The sequence below is a fragment of the Xenopus laevis genome, chromosome 7S, assembly GCF_017654675.1.
Source record: "Xenopus laevis strain J_2021 chromosome 7S, Xenopus_laevis_v10.1, whole genome shotgun sequence".
NCBI classification, from domain to species: domain Eukaryota; kingdom Metazoa; phylum Chordata; class Amphibia; order Anura; family Pipidae; genus Xenopus; species Xenopus laevis.
The window spans coordinates 100,418,709-100,437,356 of record NC_054384.1 but is presented as its reverse complement, the minus strand read 5'-3'; the positions used below and the strand labels follow the sequence as shown (position 1 = coordinate 100,437,356).

The 18,648-nt window shown below is 40.7% G+C and overlaps 1 protein-coding gene across 2 annotated transcripts in view; it reads right to left on the bottom strand.

The window, feature by feature from the left end:
* cyth1.S (cytohesin 1 S homeolog) overlaps positions 1-16,964 on the bottom strand; it is a 36,096-nt gene extending 19,132 nt beyond the window's left edge. Inside the window, exons 1-5 of one of the 2 annotated variants that reach the window (XM_041570602.1) lie at positions 16,593-16,964; positions 3,722-3,869; positions 2,395-2,461; positions 2,096-2,214; positions 288-368 (exon numbers count right to left, since the gene is read on the bottom strand). In XM_041570602.1, coding sequence (XP_041426536.1) covers positions 288-368; positions 2,096-2,214; positions 2,395-2,461; positions 3,722-3,869; positions 16,593-16,611 — 434 coding nt within the window. In that variant the 5' untranslated portion in view covers positions 16,612-16,964. 2 annotated transcript variants of the gene reach the window in all.
* Positions 16,965-18,648: the final 1,684 nt, after the last annotated feature.

The following is an 18,648-nucleotide window of genomic DNA, read 5'->3' as shown; positions in this document are numbered from 1 at the left end:
TGAACAACCCCTTTAAATGATGAATATGTTCCGTGTTCCGATGTGGGCATGTGGCAGTGGTCAGAAAGCAGAGAACATTTTGTTAAACTGACAGTTTCCTGAAAGAGACTCACTCGCTGTGGTACAAATGACCACTTCCCTTTCTCTATCTTCTTTCCGGTCTCTTTAATTTTAGCAGTGGCAGAAGAACCAGTCTGCGGTTGTGCATCAGGCTTTTTTTGTAACATTGATTCGCAGCCCGTGTTATTTGCTTTGAGGAAGCCAAAAAAACAAAAAAAAATACTGACCTGAGAGCCTGCACCAAGTTCAGGTCGGTAAACTCGTGAAGGTCCACAAAGGAGTGGAGAACTGAAATGTTGAAGTCATCTCTGGAAATAAAAATAAATGATGGGTAAGGAAAAGAGAACTACCTGTTTGTACATGTATGTAGGAGGACCTGCCTTCCATCTTTAAAGGAGAACTAAAGCTTTACTAAAGAAGTAGCTAGAAATGTTGTACATAGGTTTTGTGCTTCTGTACCAGCCCAAGGCAACCTCAGCCCTTTAGCAGTAAAGATCTGTGTCTCCAAAGATGCCCCAGTAGCTCCCCATCTTCTTTTCTGCTGATTCACTGCACATGCTCTGTGCTGCTGTCACTTACTGAGCTTAGGGACCCACTCACAATATACAGTACACATAGAATAGATATGTCACAATATAAGGCTGATTAGTAATTAATACAGATAATTACTACATGGCAGCACAGAAACCAGTGCAATTAGCATCAGAATTTAATAATCAGCAAACCTGTAGCATCAGCTTATATTACAGGGGAAGCTCATTTTCTGCTGGATAATTAGTGACGAGCCCTAAGCTTAGCTTCTCAACAGCCAATCAGAGCCCACTGAGCATGTGAGTGTCAGACACTTTCCAAGATGGTGACCCCTTGTGACAAGTTTGAAGTCCTGGATCATTGCTGCTATTGACAAGCTGAAACTTTATCCTCGTGCAACAAGTTCAGTATATAAAATATGGCATTTTAAGCCACATTAATTATAAGCAACTTTTCATTTGGTCTTCATTATTTATTTTTTTGCGTTTTTAAATTATTTGTGTTTTTCTTCTGACTCTTTCCAACTTTCAAGCGGGGGTCACTGACCACATCTAAAAACAAATGCTCTGTAAGGCTACAAATGTATTGTTATTGCTACTTTTTATTACTCATCTTACTATTCAGGCCTCTCCTATTCATATTCAAGTCTCTTATTCGAATCAATGCATGGTTGCTAGGGTAATGTGGACCCTAGCAACCAGTTTGCTGAAACATCAAATTGGAGAGCTGCTAAATAAAAAGATAAATAACTCAAAAACCACAAATAAGACATGAAAACCAGTTGCAAAATGTCTCGGAATATCATTCTCTACATCATACTAAAAGTTATCAAAAAAGGTGATCAACCTCTTAAACATTAACAGCACATTTATCTTCTATTTTCAGCGGTTTCAGAAATACTGGCCGGTTTATACTTTCAGTTTAGCAACTCTTTTTCAGATTTAAGTGTCAGCAACCCTAGGGTGAAACAACAATTCAGCAACAGCCTACCCAGTTAGGGTGGCTAACACTTTTAAAGAAGAGCTGCTGGACCGAAGGCCTGGTAAACAGCAGTCTAAAACTGCAAATATATCTCAGAACTCCATAGAAAATGTATGCATAAATGCAAAAGTAAGGTTACATAGGGTTTACATGACCTTTTAACACCATGAAAAAAATGTTTAAAGATGATTGTTGGCAGCCAGCATAAGACAGCGGAAACGCTCTCATGAATGCTACAGGCTGCTTGAAACACACTCAAAAATATGCTTTGAACTTGTGATTTAAAAAAAAAACAAAAAAAAAAAACTATAGGTGGGTAGTAAAATATTTAGTGAGCATAAGAAACTTCCTGTAGTGGGGTCTATGATTTCACAGGCAAGGTGAGGTGCAGGCAAAAAATTAAACATCCTCCACGAGAGCACAGAGACATACCATAGAATTTAGTATCATCTCTCTTCCTGTACTAAGAAAAGACAATCGGAAGGCAATAAAAGCTATTTAAATGACTATATTAAATGCTCACCTTTCTCCTAAATAATCCCCTATTGCAGTCTTGTTCAAGCCTTCCCCTTTATACAAGAAACGGGCGATGTCTTCTGGAGTGTTCCGGAGCAACTCGTTCTCCTGCAGGTATACAATCCCCTAACACACAAAAAAAAAAAAAAGATTTCAGTTACAAAGCCCCTATATAAAACATGTATTCCCTTCAGTTATATGGCTCACGCAGCAACATGGGAAAAATAGGCCCGCTCCCATGAAGCAATTTACGGATGTTGGAATAGCTAGCCAACGTGCTTGAATAAAAAAGGCAAATATCCAAACCTTTTTAGGATCCATGTTAAATTTCTTCCTTCCCATTCCCATTTTTCTGTTTCGTTGCAATGTCTTGCTGCAAGGGAGAATAAATGCACATGCATAGGTTAACTGCATTTTTATGGACTGGGCAATAGTTAAAATTTAAATAAAAGCAATGAAAGTTGCCGATGAGGCCCTCTCCAGATGATGCAGCAGTTTATTGGCCCAAGGGGCTATCGTGGGTTGCCTGACCAATATCACTAAAAGTAGACCTCACGTGGGCACTACTGCTTTAAATGATATCTTCCATAAAAGATATAGAAATGTCATATCTGACCCATGACTCACAGGAGCTTGTATCTTACAATAAACAATGCACTCCCTATTGTAAAATATGAGGATATTAGCAGCTACTTTGGAATTCCAAGACCTGTAGGAAAACACTTTTTCTTCTGGTCCTCTACTGACCTGCTCCTCAACTCTGCTCTCGTTACCTCCTCACGTTCTCGCATTCAAAACTTTGCAAAGGCTGCAACCCTCCTCTGGAATTCTCTCCCACGGACTCTCTCCCAAGCTTTATTTAGAGAAGCCTACCCTCACTCTGCTTAACTACCAAATGCAATACCACTCCCACACCTTGTGTCTTATTCCCTTCCCTTTAGATTGTAAGCTCTTTTGCACAGGGCCTTCCTCACCTTTTGTGCCGGTATTTGTTGCGATGTATGTAACTACATATGTTCTATGCATGTAATAAATGTGATTTAGTTGTACAGGTATGGGACCTGTTATCCAGAATGCTCGGGACCTGGGGTTTTCCGGATAACAGATCTTTCCATAATTTGGGTCTTCATGCCTTATGTCTACTAGAAACTCATTTAAACATTAAATAAACCCAATAGGCTGGTTTTGCTTCCAATAAGGATTAACTAAATCTTAGTTAGGATCAAGTACAAGTTACGGTTTTATTCTTAGAGAGAAAAAGGAAATCGATTTTAAAAATTTGGATTATTTGGATAAAATGGAGTCTATGGGAGACAGCCATTCTGTAATTCAGAGCTTTCTGGATATCGGGTTTCCGGATAAGGAATCCTATACCTGTACAAACACATTTACTTTACAGCCCTGCGAAATACCCTGGCGCTATATAAAGAAATGTTAATGAAATGTTAATAACGGTTATGGAACTCTTGAGTGACTTATATTATCCTTGTATTTACAATAGGGGGAAGGGGGACGTTAAATTATTATTCAGAGTCTGACATGACCGTTATATTAATTTCTAAACAGAATGCCAACTTTTCCTTCCTTGAGTTGGTATTAACAAGCATGACAATAGACCTAGCTCATGTCATACCTTCCTTCGTTGGCCTCCAGGCCTTCCACCTCATTCATGGCCTCGCTCAGCTCATCCCTCAGCCTCTGAATCTCTTCCAGCAGTTCCTGTTTCCTGCGGCGAATGTTTTCCAACTCAATCCGCTCCTCAGGAGTCAGGTCAGCGGGGACTGCAAAGGAAGGAAGGAAAGAAATATTCTCAGGCTCGTTTCTGCTCAGCACAGATCTAGCACTACTGAGAGCCCCTGAATGTACTGTGGGAATAATATCAAGGAGATGTTTTTCCTCACAGAGGCCCATGAAGCAATGACATGAGCCAACACGACCTATTTTGTTTATGAAATGCTCAGAAAAAAAAATCAGGGGAAATGTAACATTCTGAGAAATTCCTTCTCACCGACTGCTCTGGAGGAAATTGCTTACTTAGGGGAAATGCCGTTATCAGTCAATTTCAGGAATTTATCGCAGATTGGACACAAACTTTAGACTCATCCTTGACCACAGCGGAGGCTTTGTTAGCAATCAATTCCTGGCTGACGGCATAAGATTGAGCTCACGTGCCTTCCCAGAGACCGGCTCCACTAGGAACCAATGGACTTAAAGCAAAACTATTCCCCCAAAATGAATACTTGAGCAACAGATAGCTTATATCGAATTAAGTGACATATTAAAGAATCTTTCCAAACTGGAATATATATTTAAAGGGATACTGTCATGGAAAAACATGTTTTTTGTAAAACGCATCAGTTAATAGTGCTGCTCCAGCAGAATTCTGCACATAAATTCAATTCTCAAAAGAGCAAACAGATTTTTTTATATTCAATTTTGAAATCTGACATGGGGCTAGACATTGTCAGTTTCACAAGTCACATGACTGGAGGCAGCTGGGAAACTGACAATATGGGGCCGATTCACTAAATTCGAGTGAAGGATTTGAAGTAAAAAAAAATTCGAAGTATTTTTTGGGCTACTTCGACCTTCGACTTCGAATCGAAGGATTCGAACTAAAAATCGTTCGACTATCCGACCATTCGATTTTAATTCCTAGTCGAATATCGAGGGTTAATTAACCCTCGATATTCGACCCTTAGTGAATCAGCCCCTAAGTCTAGCCCCATGTCAGATTTCAAAATTGAATATAAAGAAATCTGTTTGCTCTTTTGAAAAATGGATTTCAGTGCAGAATTCTGCTGGAGCAGCACTATTAACTGATTGGTTTTGAAAAAAACATGTTTTCCCATGACAGTATCCCTTTAAGTAAATATTGCCCTTTTACATCTCTTGCCTTGAGCCACCATTTCGTGGTGGTCTGTGTGCTGCCTCAGAGATCACCTGACCAGAAATACTGCAGCTCTAACTGTAACAGGAAGAAGTGTGGAAGCAAATGACAGAACTCTGTCGGTTAATTGGCTCATGTGACCTAACATGTATAGTTTGTTCAGTTTGTTTGTGTGCAAAGTGAATCTTAGGAACCCAGGGGGCGACCCTACGTTTTTAAAAATGGCAGTTTTATAAATAAATTGTATTATAAATAAAATGTGTAATATTTACACACAAACACAGGACCGGTTATCCTGAATGCTTGAGTTTTCCAGATAAGGGATGTTTCTGTAATTTGGATGACCATCCCTTTAAATGCTGTATTTAATAAACCCAAAAGGATTGTTTTGCCTCTAATATAGATTAAAGGGGTGCTTCACCTTTGAGATAACTTTTAGTATGATGTAGTGAGTGATATTCTGAGACGATTTGCAATTTTTTCTTCATTTTTTATTATTGAATATTTTTGAGTTTTTTCGCTTTTTATTCAGCAACTCTTCAATTTGCACCTTAAATTTGGTAACTAGGGATCAAATTACCCTAGCAACCATACATTGATTTGAATAAGAGACTGGAATATGAATAGGAGAGGCCTGAATAGAAGGATCAGTAATAAAAAGTAACAACAACATTTGTAGCCTTAAAAAGCATTTGTTTTTCAGAAGGGAGTAAGAAGAAAGGCAAATAACTAACACTATAAAAAATATATAATGAAAACCAATTGAAAAGTTGCTTAGAATTGGCCGTTCTATAACATAATAAAAGTTACCTTAAAGGTGAACCACCCTTTTAATTATAGCTTAATTCACTTTTTTATTTTTTTAAATGTGAATTATTTAATTACAATGGGAGTCTGTGGGAGATGGCCTTCCCGTAATTTGGAGCTTTCTAGAGAAGGGGTTTCTGCATAATTGATTCCATACCTACATGCAAACCCTACAAACTGTAGCTGTTATTCTACCTCACGTGTGAATTCATACCTCCCCATGTCTAGGGGACAGCCCCGATTTTGACAGCTCAATCCCCAGTCCCGGATTATTACTGAAATGTCCTGACTTTCTCTTTTATCTCCTGCACTGAACAGCCAGAAAAAGATACAAAGCTTCTAAAACTCAATGGCTTTTGGCAGAGAGCCCAGAATATGTGGCAGGTGCACAGATACGTTTGTAATAATTTAAGATACGCAAAGGAACAATTACAACAATTTAAGATAAGCAGGTCTCTTGGGGAAACTGTGACTTGCAGCTTAAAAAGGTAATTCACCTTCATTAGCAAAACTGTAATAACACAAAATCCACAGAAAGGTGTTCAAACTTTCATAACCTGCCCAATTTTGTAAAAAGAACATGGTAATTAGGGGGTGTGACCACAAAAAATGGGCGTGGTCAAAACGTCGTCTGCTGCTTGACGATTCTTTTTGTCCCTTTTACTATTTACAAAATGTTGGGAGTTATGTGAATCTACAGCTTATGTGGATGAGGACTACAACTCCCAGGATCCTTAGGCAGCTGATAGCTACTGGATACAGATCCCTGCTCTAAACCGAGAGATGGGCAGTACATAGGATAGAAAGGGCCATTGGATGGTTCTGACTTCCAGACAATGGATTGGCTTAAATCAGTATAGGGATAGAGTATGCCCTTTAAGCACAAATAAACATAAAAGAAGTGGAAATTTAGAGTATATGCACACACACACAATGGCACACAGTATTCCTGGAGTAAGAACAAACAACAGCCTTTCCACTCAGACTCCCATAAATGACCAGAGCTAAATAAAGATCCCATTGTTGGGAACAGCTCAAATACTGTATCACAAAATCATAGTGCAAATGAATGCTGGCCCTGGATACTTTACATACCACCCAAATGAAATCTTCCACAAAAGACTTATTTTTCAGAAGCCGCTTTGGCCGGCTCAGATGCTTATGGTCTTGTGACCCCGCTGGCAAGGGAGCTTGGTGAACTGGCATCCGAAATTGTTATATCAAGCCCAGAGTGATTTAACAATCCCATTCTATTCTCTTGGAAAAGCAGCTGAAGGGCAAGTATTCCACATATTGTAGAGAGACTCATTACAGTCATGGACGCATTTAGTGTGGCTTTTCTTCCTGAGCAAAACAACGCTTCAGTGTCCAAGAGATGGTTAGTTTCAGATATAATCCCTCGTTACCCAAAGCCAAGCAAGGGCTGAATACTAGGGATGCACCGAATCCACTATTTTGGATTCGGCCGAACCCCCCGAATCCTTTGCGAAAGATCTGCCCTAATACTGAACCGAATCCTAATTTGCATATGCAAATCAGGGTTGGGAAGGGGGAAAACATTTTTTACTTCCTTGTTTTGTGACAAAAAGTCAAGCGATTTCCATCCCCGCCCTAATTTGCATATGCAAATCAGGATTCGGTTCGGCCGGGCAGAAGGATTCCGACAATCTGAATCTTGCTGAAAAAGGCCAGATCCTGCTGAAAAAGGCCCTAACCGAAACCGAATCCTGGATTCGGCGCATTCCTAATAAATACAAATACCCCAATAAAGAAGGCTTTTTATATTTTACTAAATACTTAAGGGGGACTCACATGCAAGCTATATGTTCCCTTTAAACACATTCCCCATGCATTCCAAAATATCATCGGGTCGTATACCTATCAACCTCATCATTCAGGGGCCATAGTCCTGCACATCCAATGAGGGTAGGACTACACGGACGTTTTCAGCGCGATCCGACGGGCTGCAACAAGATGCATGCGACAAATCACATGCAACGAAAATAAGGTAAGAGATAGAAATGTCTGATGAAGTTGCAGCGCTGATCATACGCAACGCGACTGTCGGACGCAGACGCAGCGTACAGTCATGTCGCTTCGGATCAATACTGTGACTTGATCAGACATTACTATCTCTTACCTTATTTCCGTCTAATGAGATTTGCCGCAGTGCGTCGGATCGCGACGAAAACGTCCGTGTAGTCCTACCCTAAGGCCACTGTAGCTTTGCACCGCTTTTATACACTGCCCGAATGTTTCCCCCATATTCATAAATATAGAATTGCAGACATGTCAGAATGACAGCAACTGCAACTGACATTCAGAGAAAAGAAACTGCTGCCTGTGTGCCAGATCAGAGGCGGCAGTCGCTACTCAGATTAGAGCAACAAAGAAAGAGAGAAAGGAATGTCAGGCAAGAATAGGCCTCTGTCTGAAAAGGATGTAGTCAGGAAATACCCAGAATGACCACAAATAAGGAAGAAAAAACACTCAAACAAGGGCCACTGCACAAGAATACAATATATTCTCTAGATACTGGGACTTATCTGGCACACAAACTATTTCACATGTGCCCAAAGCACAGGGACAATATTCCTGTGCTATAAATATATTTTGTGCATCTCTTTCTCATAGGAAGAATCAGTTTGGCAGCTTTCTCTCAGTTCTGAAGGCACTCGTAAACATACGGCTGCGTACTTTCATTTATTTTATAGGACTATAAAATCTACATATAGAGAGGCTAGAATTAATGTACAACAGAATATATGCTGGTGTGCCAGGAACAGATTACCAGCAATCAGAGAGAAGCCCGTATCATAGATTGGTTATAACTATACATGGGTGAATTTTTTCGCCTTGTTTCGTTGCAAAAATCAAGCCCATAGACTTGTACGGCGTCAGCAAATTTTTGGCAAAATTATACGGGTCAAATTCGCCCAAGTGTCGCGTCATTTCGTCCGCGTCAAATTTTTGCCAAAATGAAACGGGTCATATTCGCCCAAGCCTATAACTCTATTGTGCCTCAGATCACACCCCCTATCCTGCAATTGACAGACTGCAGCGGGGAACATAATAACAGACCCGACCTGGAAAAGCCACGCCAACTGGCTGCCCAATGAGATTTCAGGTTTTTCGGGCAGGGGTCGGAGTGGTCGGCCGTGCAACAAGGACCGCAGTTTCTATGCAGAAGCCAGGCCAACAAGAGGTTAAACAGAGCAGTAAACCGATTCATTCCCAGAGCATTGCTGCCTTTGTTTCGGGTCTCCCATTACCATGGTAACCAAGACTCTGGGGGGGGGTAGATGCAAGACAACTACATTGACATCCAAAAAAAAAAAAAACGACTCTTCCAGGAACAAATTCCCAATCTGGGCTCAGCATTTATTAATTTTAACAAAACAAGGAGTGGAAGCAGATGAGCTCTGTCTCCCGAAGGAGAAGCCCTGATTTTGCCCCCCCATTTAGACCCCACAATAAATCCCCTTAATTGAATTTATCCCTACATACACCTTAATTTCTAGCACAGCCAATAAAAGAATCACAGACAGTGTTGCTTTAATTAAACAACAAAGGAAAATGCCACTGGCACCTCCAGGCAGGGGATCGTGTGAGCACACGGACAGGAAATGGAAGCGCACCCTCATTTCTCTTCCTCCGTTCTCCAAAAATAAATATTAAGTGTGCAGTGTAAGGAAAGACTCAGGTGCCGTCATAGTTATCAGGATATCCTCACCAGTAATGAACTTGTACCCACTTCCGCTGTGCAAATATAAGGATATCCTAAAAATGGCTAAAGGAACTACATGGGTATATTATTACAGGGGGTGGTTCACCTTTAGGTTAATATTTAGTATATTATAGAATGGCTAATTTTCAATTGGTCTTCATTTTTTATTTGTTATAGTTTTTTGTTTTAGTTTGTTTTTGCCTTCTGATTCTTTCCAGCTTTCAAATGGGGATGTATTCTGCCAGTTTCCTTTTTAATTGGTGGGTCAGCTTTTAGTATGTTATAGAATGGACAACTCTAATCGGACTTCATTATTGGTTATGTTTGTTTTAATTGTTTGCCTTCTTCTTCTACACTTTGCAGCTTTCAAATGGGGGTCACTGACCCCATCTAAAAAACAAATGCTCTGTGTAAGGCTAAGGCTTATTGTTTTTGCATCTTTTTATTACTCATCTCTAGTGATGGGCGAATCAATTTGCCTGGGGCTAATTCGCTGCGAATTTCCGTGTTTCGCAGCAGACGAATAAATTCGCAAAACTCCAGCGAAAATTTGGCGGTGTAAAACAATTTTGGTTCGAAAAGTCTCTCGCTTCAAAAACGCTGCGCATCAACACTATTTGGATGCCCATGGACGGCGAAGCAAAGCGGGAGAAATTCGCCCATCACTACTCATCTCTATATTCAGGCCTCTCCTATTCATTTTCCAGTCTCTTATTCAAATCCGTGCTTGGTTGCTAGGGTGATTTTGACCCTAGCAACCAGATTGCTGAAACTGCAGTCTAGAGAGCTGCTGAATAACTAAAAAAACAAAAATAATAAAAAATGAAGACCAATGGCAAATTGTCTAAGAATATAGCCCTCTACATCATACTAAAAGTTAACTCAAAGGTCCCTGCCCCAGTGGAGCTGACAATCTAAGTCACTATCTCACTCATACACACTAAGGTCAACAAGAATGACATGGCCAAGTACCCAGCACATCTGCACGGAATACATTTTACAAGAAACTATAAAGTGATTTTTTTATTTTTTTACGCAATTTAAATCCGTGATAATAAATGATTTGGCCAAATGTAGACAGGCGTTCAGTTATGACGGCACAGCATATGGCAGCCGCAGAACATTGGTATTAATAGAAGATAGAACAGATTCTGCACCTGTTGGGAACATATGGATCAATACTTCATCTTCATGGAGGAAAGCAGCAGCTCCGAAAGTTCCAGTCCTATGAACCAAAGGCTCAGTATTTCTCACATCCCAGCAATGTAATGTCACACTGAACAAGTTCCCAGCTATGGGGCAACATTAGGGGATTCACCTGAGACACGGTTCCTGCTGTGATGGAGTTGAACATGTGTGACAATTTTTCCTGAGTACACATGAATATCCTGCCAATGGTATGGATACCCTAGGCAAAATGCAACTAATATATTCAGTATAATGCCCTTCTACTGTAGGTGGTCTGAAGGATAGATGACAGATGCATCTGGAGCATAATTTTGCTAAATGCACGTGTGGCCTGTACAGGTATGGGATCAGTTATCCAGAAACCCGTTATCTAGAAAGCACCAAATTACGGAAAGGCCATCTCCCACAGACTCCATTTTATCCAAATAATCAAAATTTGCAAAAATGATTGCCTTTTTCTCTATAATAATAATAATAACAATAATAATAATAATAATAATAATAATAATAATAATAATAATAATAAAACATTACAGTGCACTATAGCCAAACTAAGATATACAGTAAAACCAGGGGACCAGGAAAAAATGATGTAAAATCGGGGAAAATGTAATGTGTTAAAGTAACTTTTTCTTCAAGTATTGAAAGGATATAAGCACAGGAGTCAGTTTTACTTTGAGATACAATATTTACTGTGTTAATAGCAAGGGTTAAACATTGCAGTGTTAATGTTACATTATGGGGGGCACGTGCAAGACTCTGTCACATACACAACCTAAAGCAATAAGTGATTGGTGCAGGACTGTATAAAGGGACTCATTGCAATTGACTTTACAGGCAGAACCAAGGCAAAATATACTCATGGTTAGTATTTTAAACCTCTTTAATTCACAAATAATAACATTCATAGAGGGGAAAAGAAAGCTGTTTTTGGGAACATCAGGACAAATTTTGTTGTAAAATCTGTGAAAACATTACTTAAAAATCAGGGAAATGCACCCATTGAAATGCATTATAAATTGGTGGGACAACAAATAAAAAATGTAAAATTCCGTAAAACTTAAAATCAGGGGACTTAAAATCAGTTAAAAACTGAAATAAGTTTCACTGGAATTAATCCTTATGGGAAGCAGCACCAGCCTATCGGGTTTATTTAATGTTTACATGATTTTCTAGTAGACTTAAAGGTATGAAGATCCAAATTACGGAAAGATCCAGAATGCTTGGGACTTGGGATGCACCGAAGCCCCTATTTTGTGAAAAGTCAGCCGAATACCAAACCAAATCCTAATTTGCATATGCAAATTAGGATTTGGTTTGGCATTCGGCTGACTTTTCGTGAATTAGGGGTGGGAAGGGGAAAATCCTCAAGCTAGGGTACAGATATATCTCTGTGCTCTTGACTACTGCTGAAAATGTGCCCCAAAACTCACTGGAGCCAGGGGACTTACTTAGGGCAACCACCATCCACTATATGAAAATACTCAAGCCCCTCCTGCATACTCATGTCTGCCACACCCCTTCTGGTGATGTCAGTGAGGGGCGGGGTCAGGTGCAGGTATACAGGTTATGGCAGCATGGCCGGCTGGCAGTTTGTATTCTCTGCACTCCTGGCTGTACTTTTATATATTTATATTAATAGACATTGTTACAGTTTGTCAGTAAAATGCTGTTTATTACAACACAAGAGACTTTGTTTCTACACGAAATACAGTAAGAGCACAATCTGTAAAAGATATGCACATGGCCAAAAAATAAGCGCTGTCACATGACTCCGGAATCACCCAACGGTCAACTCGGCACAAAAGCAGCAGCTCACTTTGGCCTGAATGGTAATGAAATAACCACTATCCACAGCAGATGCTTTATGACCCTAGCAACCAAAACGTTTTTACAAGCAACTTGCGGGAACATGGGAGAGAGAGAAAGGATACACACAAAAGCAGAAGAATAAACTTCCCCTTTAAGGACTGTTAGAAAAAAATCAACCAAAAATAGAACTTCCCCATATGAAATGTTTTTATTGTTTGACTGTAACCTACACGAAGCTGCACCCTGATGTAAGTCAGTGTTGTAGCTAGAAGGGTGGCAGGGCCCGTTACGGGGGGGGGGGAATCAAGTGTCAGCATGTGACCTGCAATTCCCTGTTTTGGCAGCGACCTGTGGTTGGGGGGGGCATGGGTATCAAAAGGGCTAAAATGCCATATTTTATATACTGCACTTATTGCACGAGGCTAAAGTTTCAGCTTGTCAATAGCAGCAATGATCCAGGACTTCAAACTTGTCACAGGGGGTCACCATCTTGGAAAGTGTCTGTGACACTCACATGCTCAGTGGGCTCTGATTGGCTGTTGAGAAGCTAAGCTTAGGGCTCGTCACTAATTATCCAGCAGAAAATGAGGTTCCCTGGCTGTAATATAAGCTGATGCTACAGGTTTGCTGATTATTAAATTCTGATGCTAATTGCACTGGTTTCTGTCCTGCCATGTAGTAATTATCCATGTTAATTACTACTCAGCCTTATGCTGTGACATTTATATTCTATGAGTACTGTATATTTTGAGTCGGTCCCTAAGTTCAGTAAGTGAGAGCACCATGGAGGATGTGCAGTGAATCAGCAGAAAAGAAGATGGGGAGCTACTGGGGCATCTTTGGAGACACGGATCTTTACTGCTAAAGGGCTGTGGTTGCCTTGGGCTGGTACAGAAGCCCAAAACATAATGTACAACATTTCTACCTACTTCTTTAGTTTAACTTTCCTTGTCCTTTAAGCCCTTGGATATAGAGTATAACAATTTGGCCTTCAAATATACAGTGGCCCACTGTATGGACACTGCTGGACATAACTGCTCTTCCGGGTTTATGCCCAAGACAGGAGGTGGTGCTGTACCCACTGGGGTGGTAGAGGATCTCTGGTCCTGGCCAATACTCTTATATAAGGACAGGAAAGAATAGATGGTGTATCAGTGGCATATAAAAGGAACAGTACACCATGTCTAAGGAGTTAAGCAAGAGCTCAGTTAATTGTCTGCACAGAACATTTCTTCTTTGAATTTCCCCCATACGCGGACAGCTCCATAATTACCATCTGCTATAGACGTCCCTTTATAGAAGCGTGCAGCGTGAGTGGGTTCCTTCCTCTATGGCAAGCAAAGGCTGCTATGGGCAAGAACTGGATGACTAAGTGCCAGCGTCACACAAGCTGCCAGAACACCAACAGCCAATTGGACTGCCACTGTTGGTTCACACTGAAGTTGACTATAAAGGGGTTGTTCCCCTTCAAACAACTAGTTGTTTTTAGAAAGATCACCAGAAATAATGACTTTTTCCAATTACTTTCTATTTTCTATGTGTCATTCTTTTTTCTAATATTGAAGTGTAAAGTGTCATTTTTCAACTTCTAAAGCAGCTCTGGGAGGGGGGGTCGCCGACCCTGTCAACTGTTCTAAATTGATACATTTCTTATCTTTGTCCCTGCTGAGCAGAATCTCTGCGTTTCATTACAAGCGGCTGTTAGAATTGATACAATAGTTGTTAATACTCCAGAGATGCTGCTGAGAAATGGATCAACTAAATGATGCAAAATTGTAACAGTTTAGAATCGGAACCTGAATTCCTGAGCTGCCAGACTCAAACACCAGAGACAAGAACTTTAAACTGTAACAATAAATAATTGAAAGTAATTGGAAAAAGTCTTTATTTCTGGGGAACAATCTGAAAACAACTAATCTGAAAAAAGTGTTGAATAATCCCTTTAAGTGTGTTATAGAATGGCCAATTCTAAGCAATATTTCAATAGGACATCATTATTTATTTTTAATAAATTGCGAATCTTTTGCTTTTTTCCTTTCGACTATTCCAGCTTTCAAATGGGCCCCATCTAAAACACAAATGTTCCATAAGGCTACACATTTATTGTTATTGCTGCTTTTTATTACTTATCTTTCTATTCGGACAATCTCCTAGTCATATTCCAGTCTCTTATTCATATCAGTGCATGGTTGCTAGGGGAATTTGGGCCCTAGCAATCAGATTGCTGAAATGACAAACTGGATAGTTGTTGAATAAATAAACGAAATAACTCAAAAACCACAAATAATAAAAAAATAATTAATCTCATCGCCTCATACTCAAAGGTTATTAACCCCTTTAATAGTCTTCAGTGGGGGGGGATTCATAAAATGAAAGATATTTATAATGAGGGACTTTCAGGACCCGGTTACTTTATCAGGGCAAAAGACGGGTACAAAATGTAGAAAAGGTGCAAGCACGATTAAATTGAGTTTACCCAATATAGGATTGCTCCGATTCTCAAGTAAAACAACACGAACGATAATGATCAGTCTGGGTCCAAATATGACAGCTCTAAATCCACTTGGTAGGGGCTGCCAAGTCCAATAGACATCCTATCGTAATCGGTTACTCAAATAAAAACCAATATTCAGCATGTTTTTGGTGCGAGTCCAAAGAACTGGGTTTTTCAATCTTTGGCGAATGGGGGTTTAAATTAAATTAAATTTGTAATTGTAGCGATGATTTGCTATAGAATTAATTAGCTGTCTCCTTTTAATTAATTACCGGGGCAGCACTGGGGTTCTAGGTTTGATTCCAGCTCTATCTGCAAAGCATTTGTATGTTCTTCTTATGCTTCTGTGGGTTCTTTTCAAAAACATAAAGGCTCCTGATCAAACGGACCCCAGTGAGGGAAGGTGATAGGGACTTTAGATTGCAAGCTCCACCAGGGCAGCTATGTGAATAATGTATATAATTCTATATAGCGATGGTTCCTGACCCATAAGTTAACGATCACATCTCTCCATACACCCACAGTCCCATATTCAACTGGGGCCCCCAATGCCGTAATTTGGACGTGCTTCCTTTGTGTTGAATCATAAGAAAGCACATTGTGCAAATATGCAGGAAATCCATGGCTGTACATAGAGCTGATTCTGTTAAAGGGCACGCTTGCCTCTTGAATCGATGGCCTTTTCGGTGAAACTCGGCAAAAGCTCATGTTTTATTCCAGATTTAGTGAGCAGGGCCAGTGATATCGGTTCAATAGGTGCGTATGGAGAGGCACCTGGATTCCTGCAAGAGCTGGGGCAGGAAAATCCCAACGTACAAGGATAACAAATCAGATATACAGTATTTAAGAGCTGGCTTATGAGGAAGGTGCAGCTAACCATTTAATAATAATAATAATAATAATAATAATAATAATAATAATAATAATGGACCACAGCTGGGCAGAGCAATAGAATATCCCTGTACATTCTACTTCCCCATACTTGTGTAACAGGCAATAATTCTCTATCAGTGACAATACCCTGCCTGGGACTTAACTATAACAATATCCCTGTTGGCTGTTGCAGAGGAAGCTGAGAAATGGATATGATTTTGCCTTACTATACACACACACTTGCAATACATTCCCTACCCTATCATGCACATTAATAGCCCCACACCCCTCTAAACTGCTCATGAATGGGCCACCCCACTTGCATGCATCCAAGCTATAGTGACAGCAAAAAGGGCCATCCAACCTGCACCTCTTGGTAGGGGGGGGATAAACACAACTGGTAGCACCACCAGCAATTGTAAGAACTCCCAGGAGAGCTGCAGGGAATCAAAGAGAAGGCATCTAACAACTGTAACACAATGGGGGGCCCTTTGTACCAGGTATCCAGTTGTTGCACTACAACTCCCAGCATGCCCCTTACAGAGACGGACATACCAAGAGAATGTACAACTGAAAGGTCCTACCCCATGTTTCCCATAGCGCTCGCTTTTCCCACGGTAGCGTTTGGTTGTTTTAGCAGAGACAATGTGCCCAAACTGGGACCAGGTTCCCCCTCAAGTGCCTGTGCAATTGGTACAGGCCAACACACTCACCAAAGATGGTATCTTCCATTATTAGGGTGGGAACGGGTCACTGATATCGCTGTGCCCTGGGGATCTGAAGACAGCGCCCCCCTGTCCCTATGTGGTTGGTATTCCCCAGGCCCAGACAAGTCGCTCCACTCGGCTTCCTGCCTCAGCTATACTCCCAGCCGGCGTCCTCTCATCAAACACCCTGAAACGGGCCCGCCGCCTTCTCCATCGCAACCAACCGCGAGCCTCGCTACTCCGCTCACGGAATCCGACGGACAGAAGACGCCACCAATCAACGCATAAACTGGGTAATTGCGGTTGGAGCTAATGGGCGGGTCCTCGGCGAGCTGCCTCTTTGTCTGGAGGACGCCCTCGCTTCTTTCCATACATTGATTGGCTGCCGGCGCTTCTCTATTCGTTTAGGAGAACGGGAGGGGCATAGACTTGATTGACAGGTTTAAAGCGAAGGTGGCGTTGGCCAATCAGTGGGTCGGGAGTAAAGGAAGGTGTGACGTCAGGCGAAGGAAAGCAAGAGAGGGGAATTCTAATGGAATCCCGAGCAGTTCCCTACCTGTCTGTCAGCTGCCTGGATACGTGACCCTTTACTTGTTTAATCATGGCGGGATGTATTCTGTCAGTTTCCTTTTTAAGGGGTAGTTCACCTTTAAGTCAACTTTTAGTATGTTATAGAATGGCCAACTCAGCCTTTGTTATTTGTTATAGTTTTTTTCAATTATTTGTCTTCTTCTTCTTCTGACACTTTCCAGCTTTCAAATGGGGGTCACTGACCCCATCTAAAAAACAAATGCTCTGTAAGCTAAAAAAAATATATTTTTAATGCTACTTTTTACTACTCCTTTTTTTTATTCAGGCCTCTCCTATTCATATGCCATTCTTTTTTTCAAATCAATGCATGGTTGCTAGCGTGATTTTGACCCTAGCAACCAGATGGCTGAAACTGCAAACTGGAAAGCTGCTGAACAAAAAGCTAAATAACTCAAAAACCACAAATAATAAAACATGAAAACCAATTGCAAAATGTCTCAGAATATCCCTCTCTACATCATTCTAAAAGATAACTCAGAGGTGAACAACCCCTTTAAGTGCCATGTAGTGAGGCCCCCTTGGGGGAGGGGGGGGGGCTGCTGGAGCATTCTGAGAGTTATAGTTCTACCAGTTATTATTATCACTGCTAGAGCTTGAGAGGTAGGAACTGTCCTGCTGCTCTACAAGTAAATCATTGAAATACAAGAAACATGATGGCGATCCTATGATAAGATTTGTGATTGGGAATACAGCAGTAACGTAAAAAGGAGTTACTTGGCCCCACAGCAGAATCAGTTTAGGGTCCCCCTTATTTTGGGTAGCAAGACATTTTACTGATCCCCTTCTGCCTACTGTGTAATAAAGTGAGAGGAGGGGAGCGCAAAGACATATCCTATATGTCTCCTTTAAAAGACGAAAAGAGGGACAAAGCCATGTACCACGCTGTATGTGGGAATTTTTTTGGCCACGCTCATGTTGTGGCCACACCCCCTAATTACCATGTCCATTTTACAAAATTTGGCAGGTTATAAAAATTTGAACACATTTCTGTGTTCTATGCTTCATGTGTTATTACAGTTTTAATTGCTCTTTAAGTTGTGACAGTTTCCCCAATTGTTACAATTGTTTCTTTGCTTATCTTAAATTGTTACAATTGTTTCTTTGATTATCTTAAATTATTACAAAAGTATCTAAGTGCAGTTGGTCAGTGTTCTGGACTCTCTGCCAAAAAGACTTTTAATTTAATTAAGTATCAGAAACTTTGTACCTTTTTCTTGTCAGTACTTGAGATCAAAGAGAAAGTCGGGACATTTCAGTAAAAAATCCAGGACTGCGAGCTGAGCTGTCAAAATCAGGTCCATGGTTGCCAGGTTGATGGTTTTCCAGCCAAATTGGGCTACTAATTTAAAGCTCAGGTGGGTTTTGAAAGTACAAACTAGCCAAGGTACGGATTTGGGCTAGCTTTTGAGCCTTTGGCTGGTTTGTTGTTTGGAAACCATCCAACGTTTTTCCTTGCCCTAATGGGCAGAGC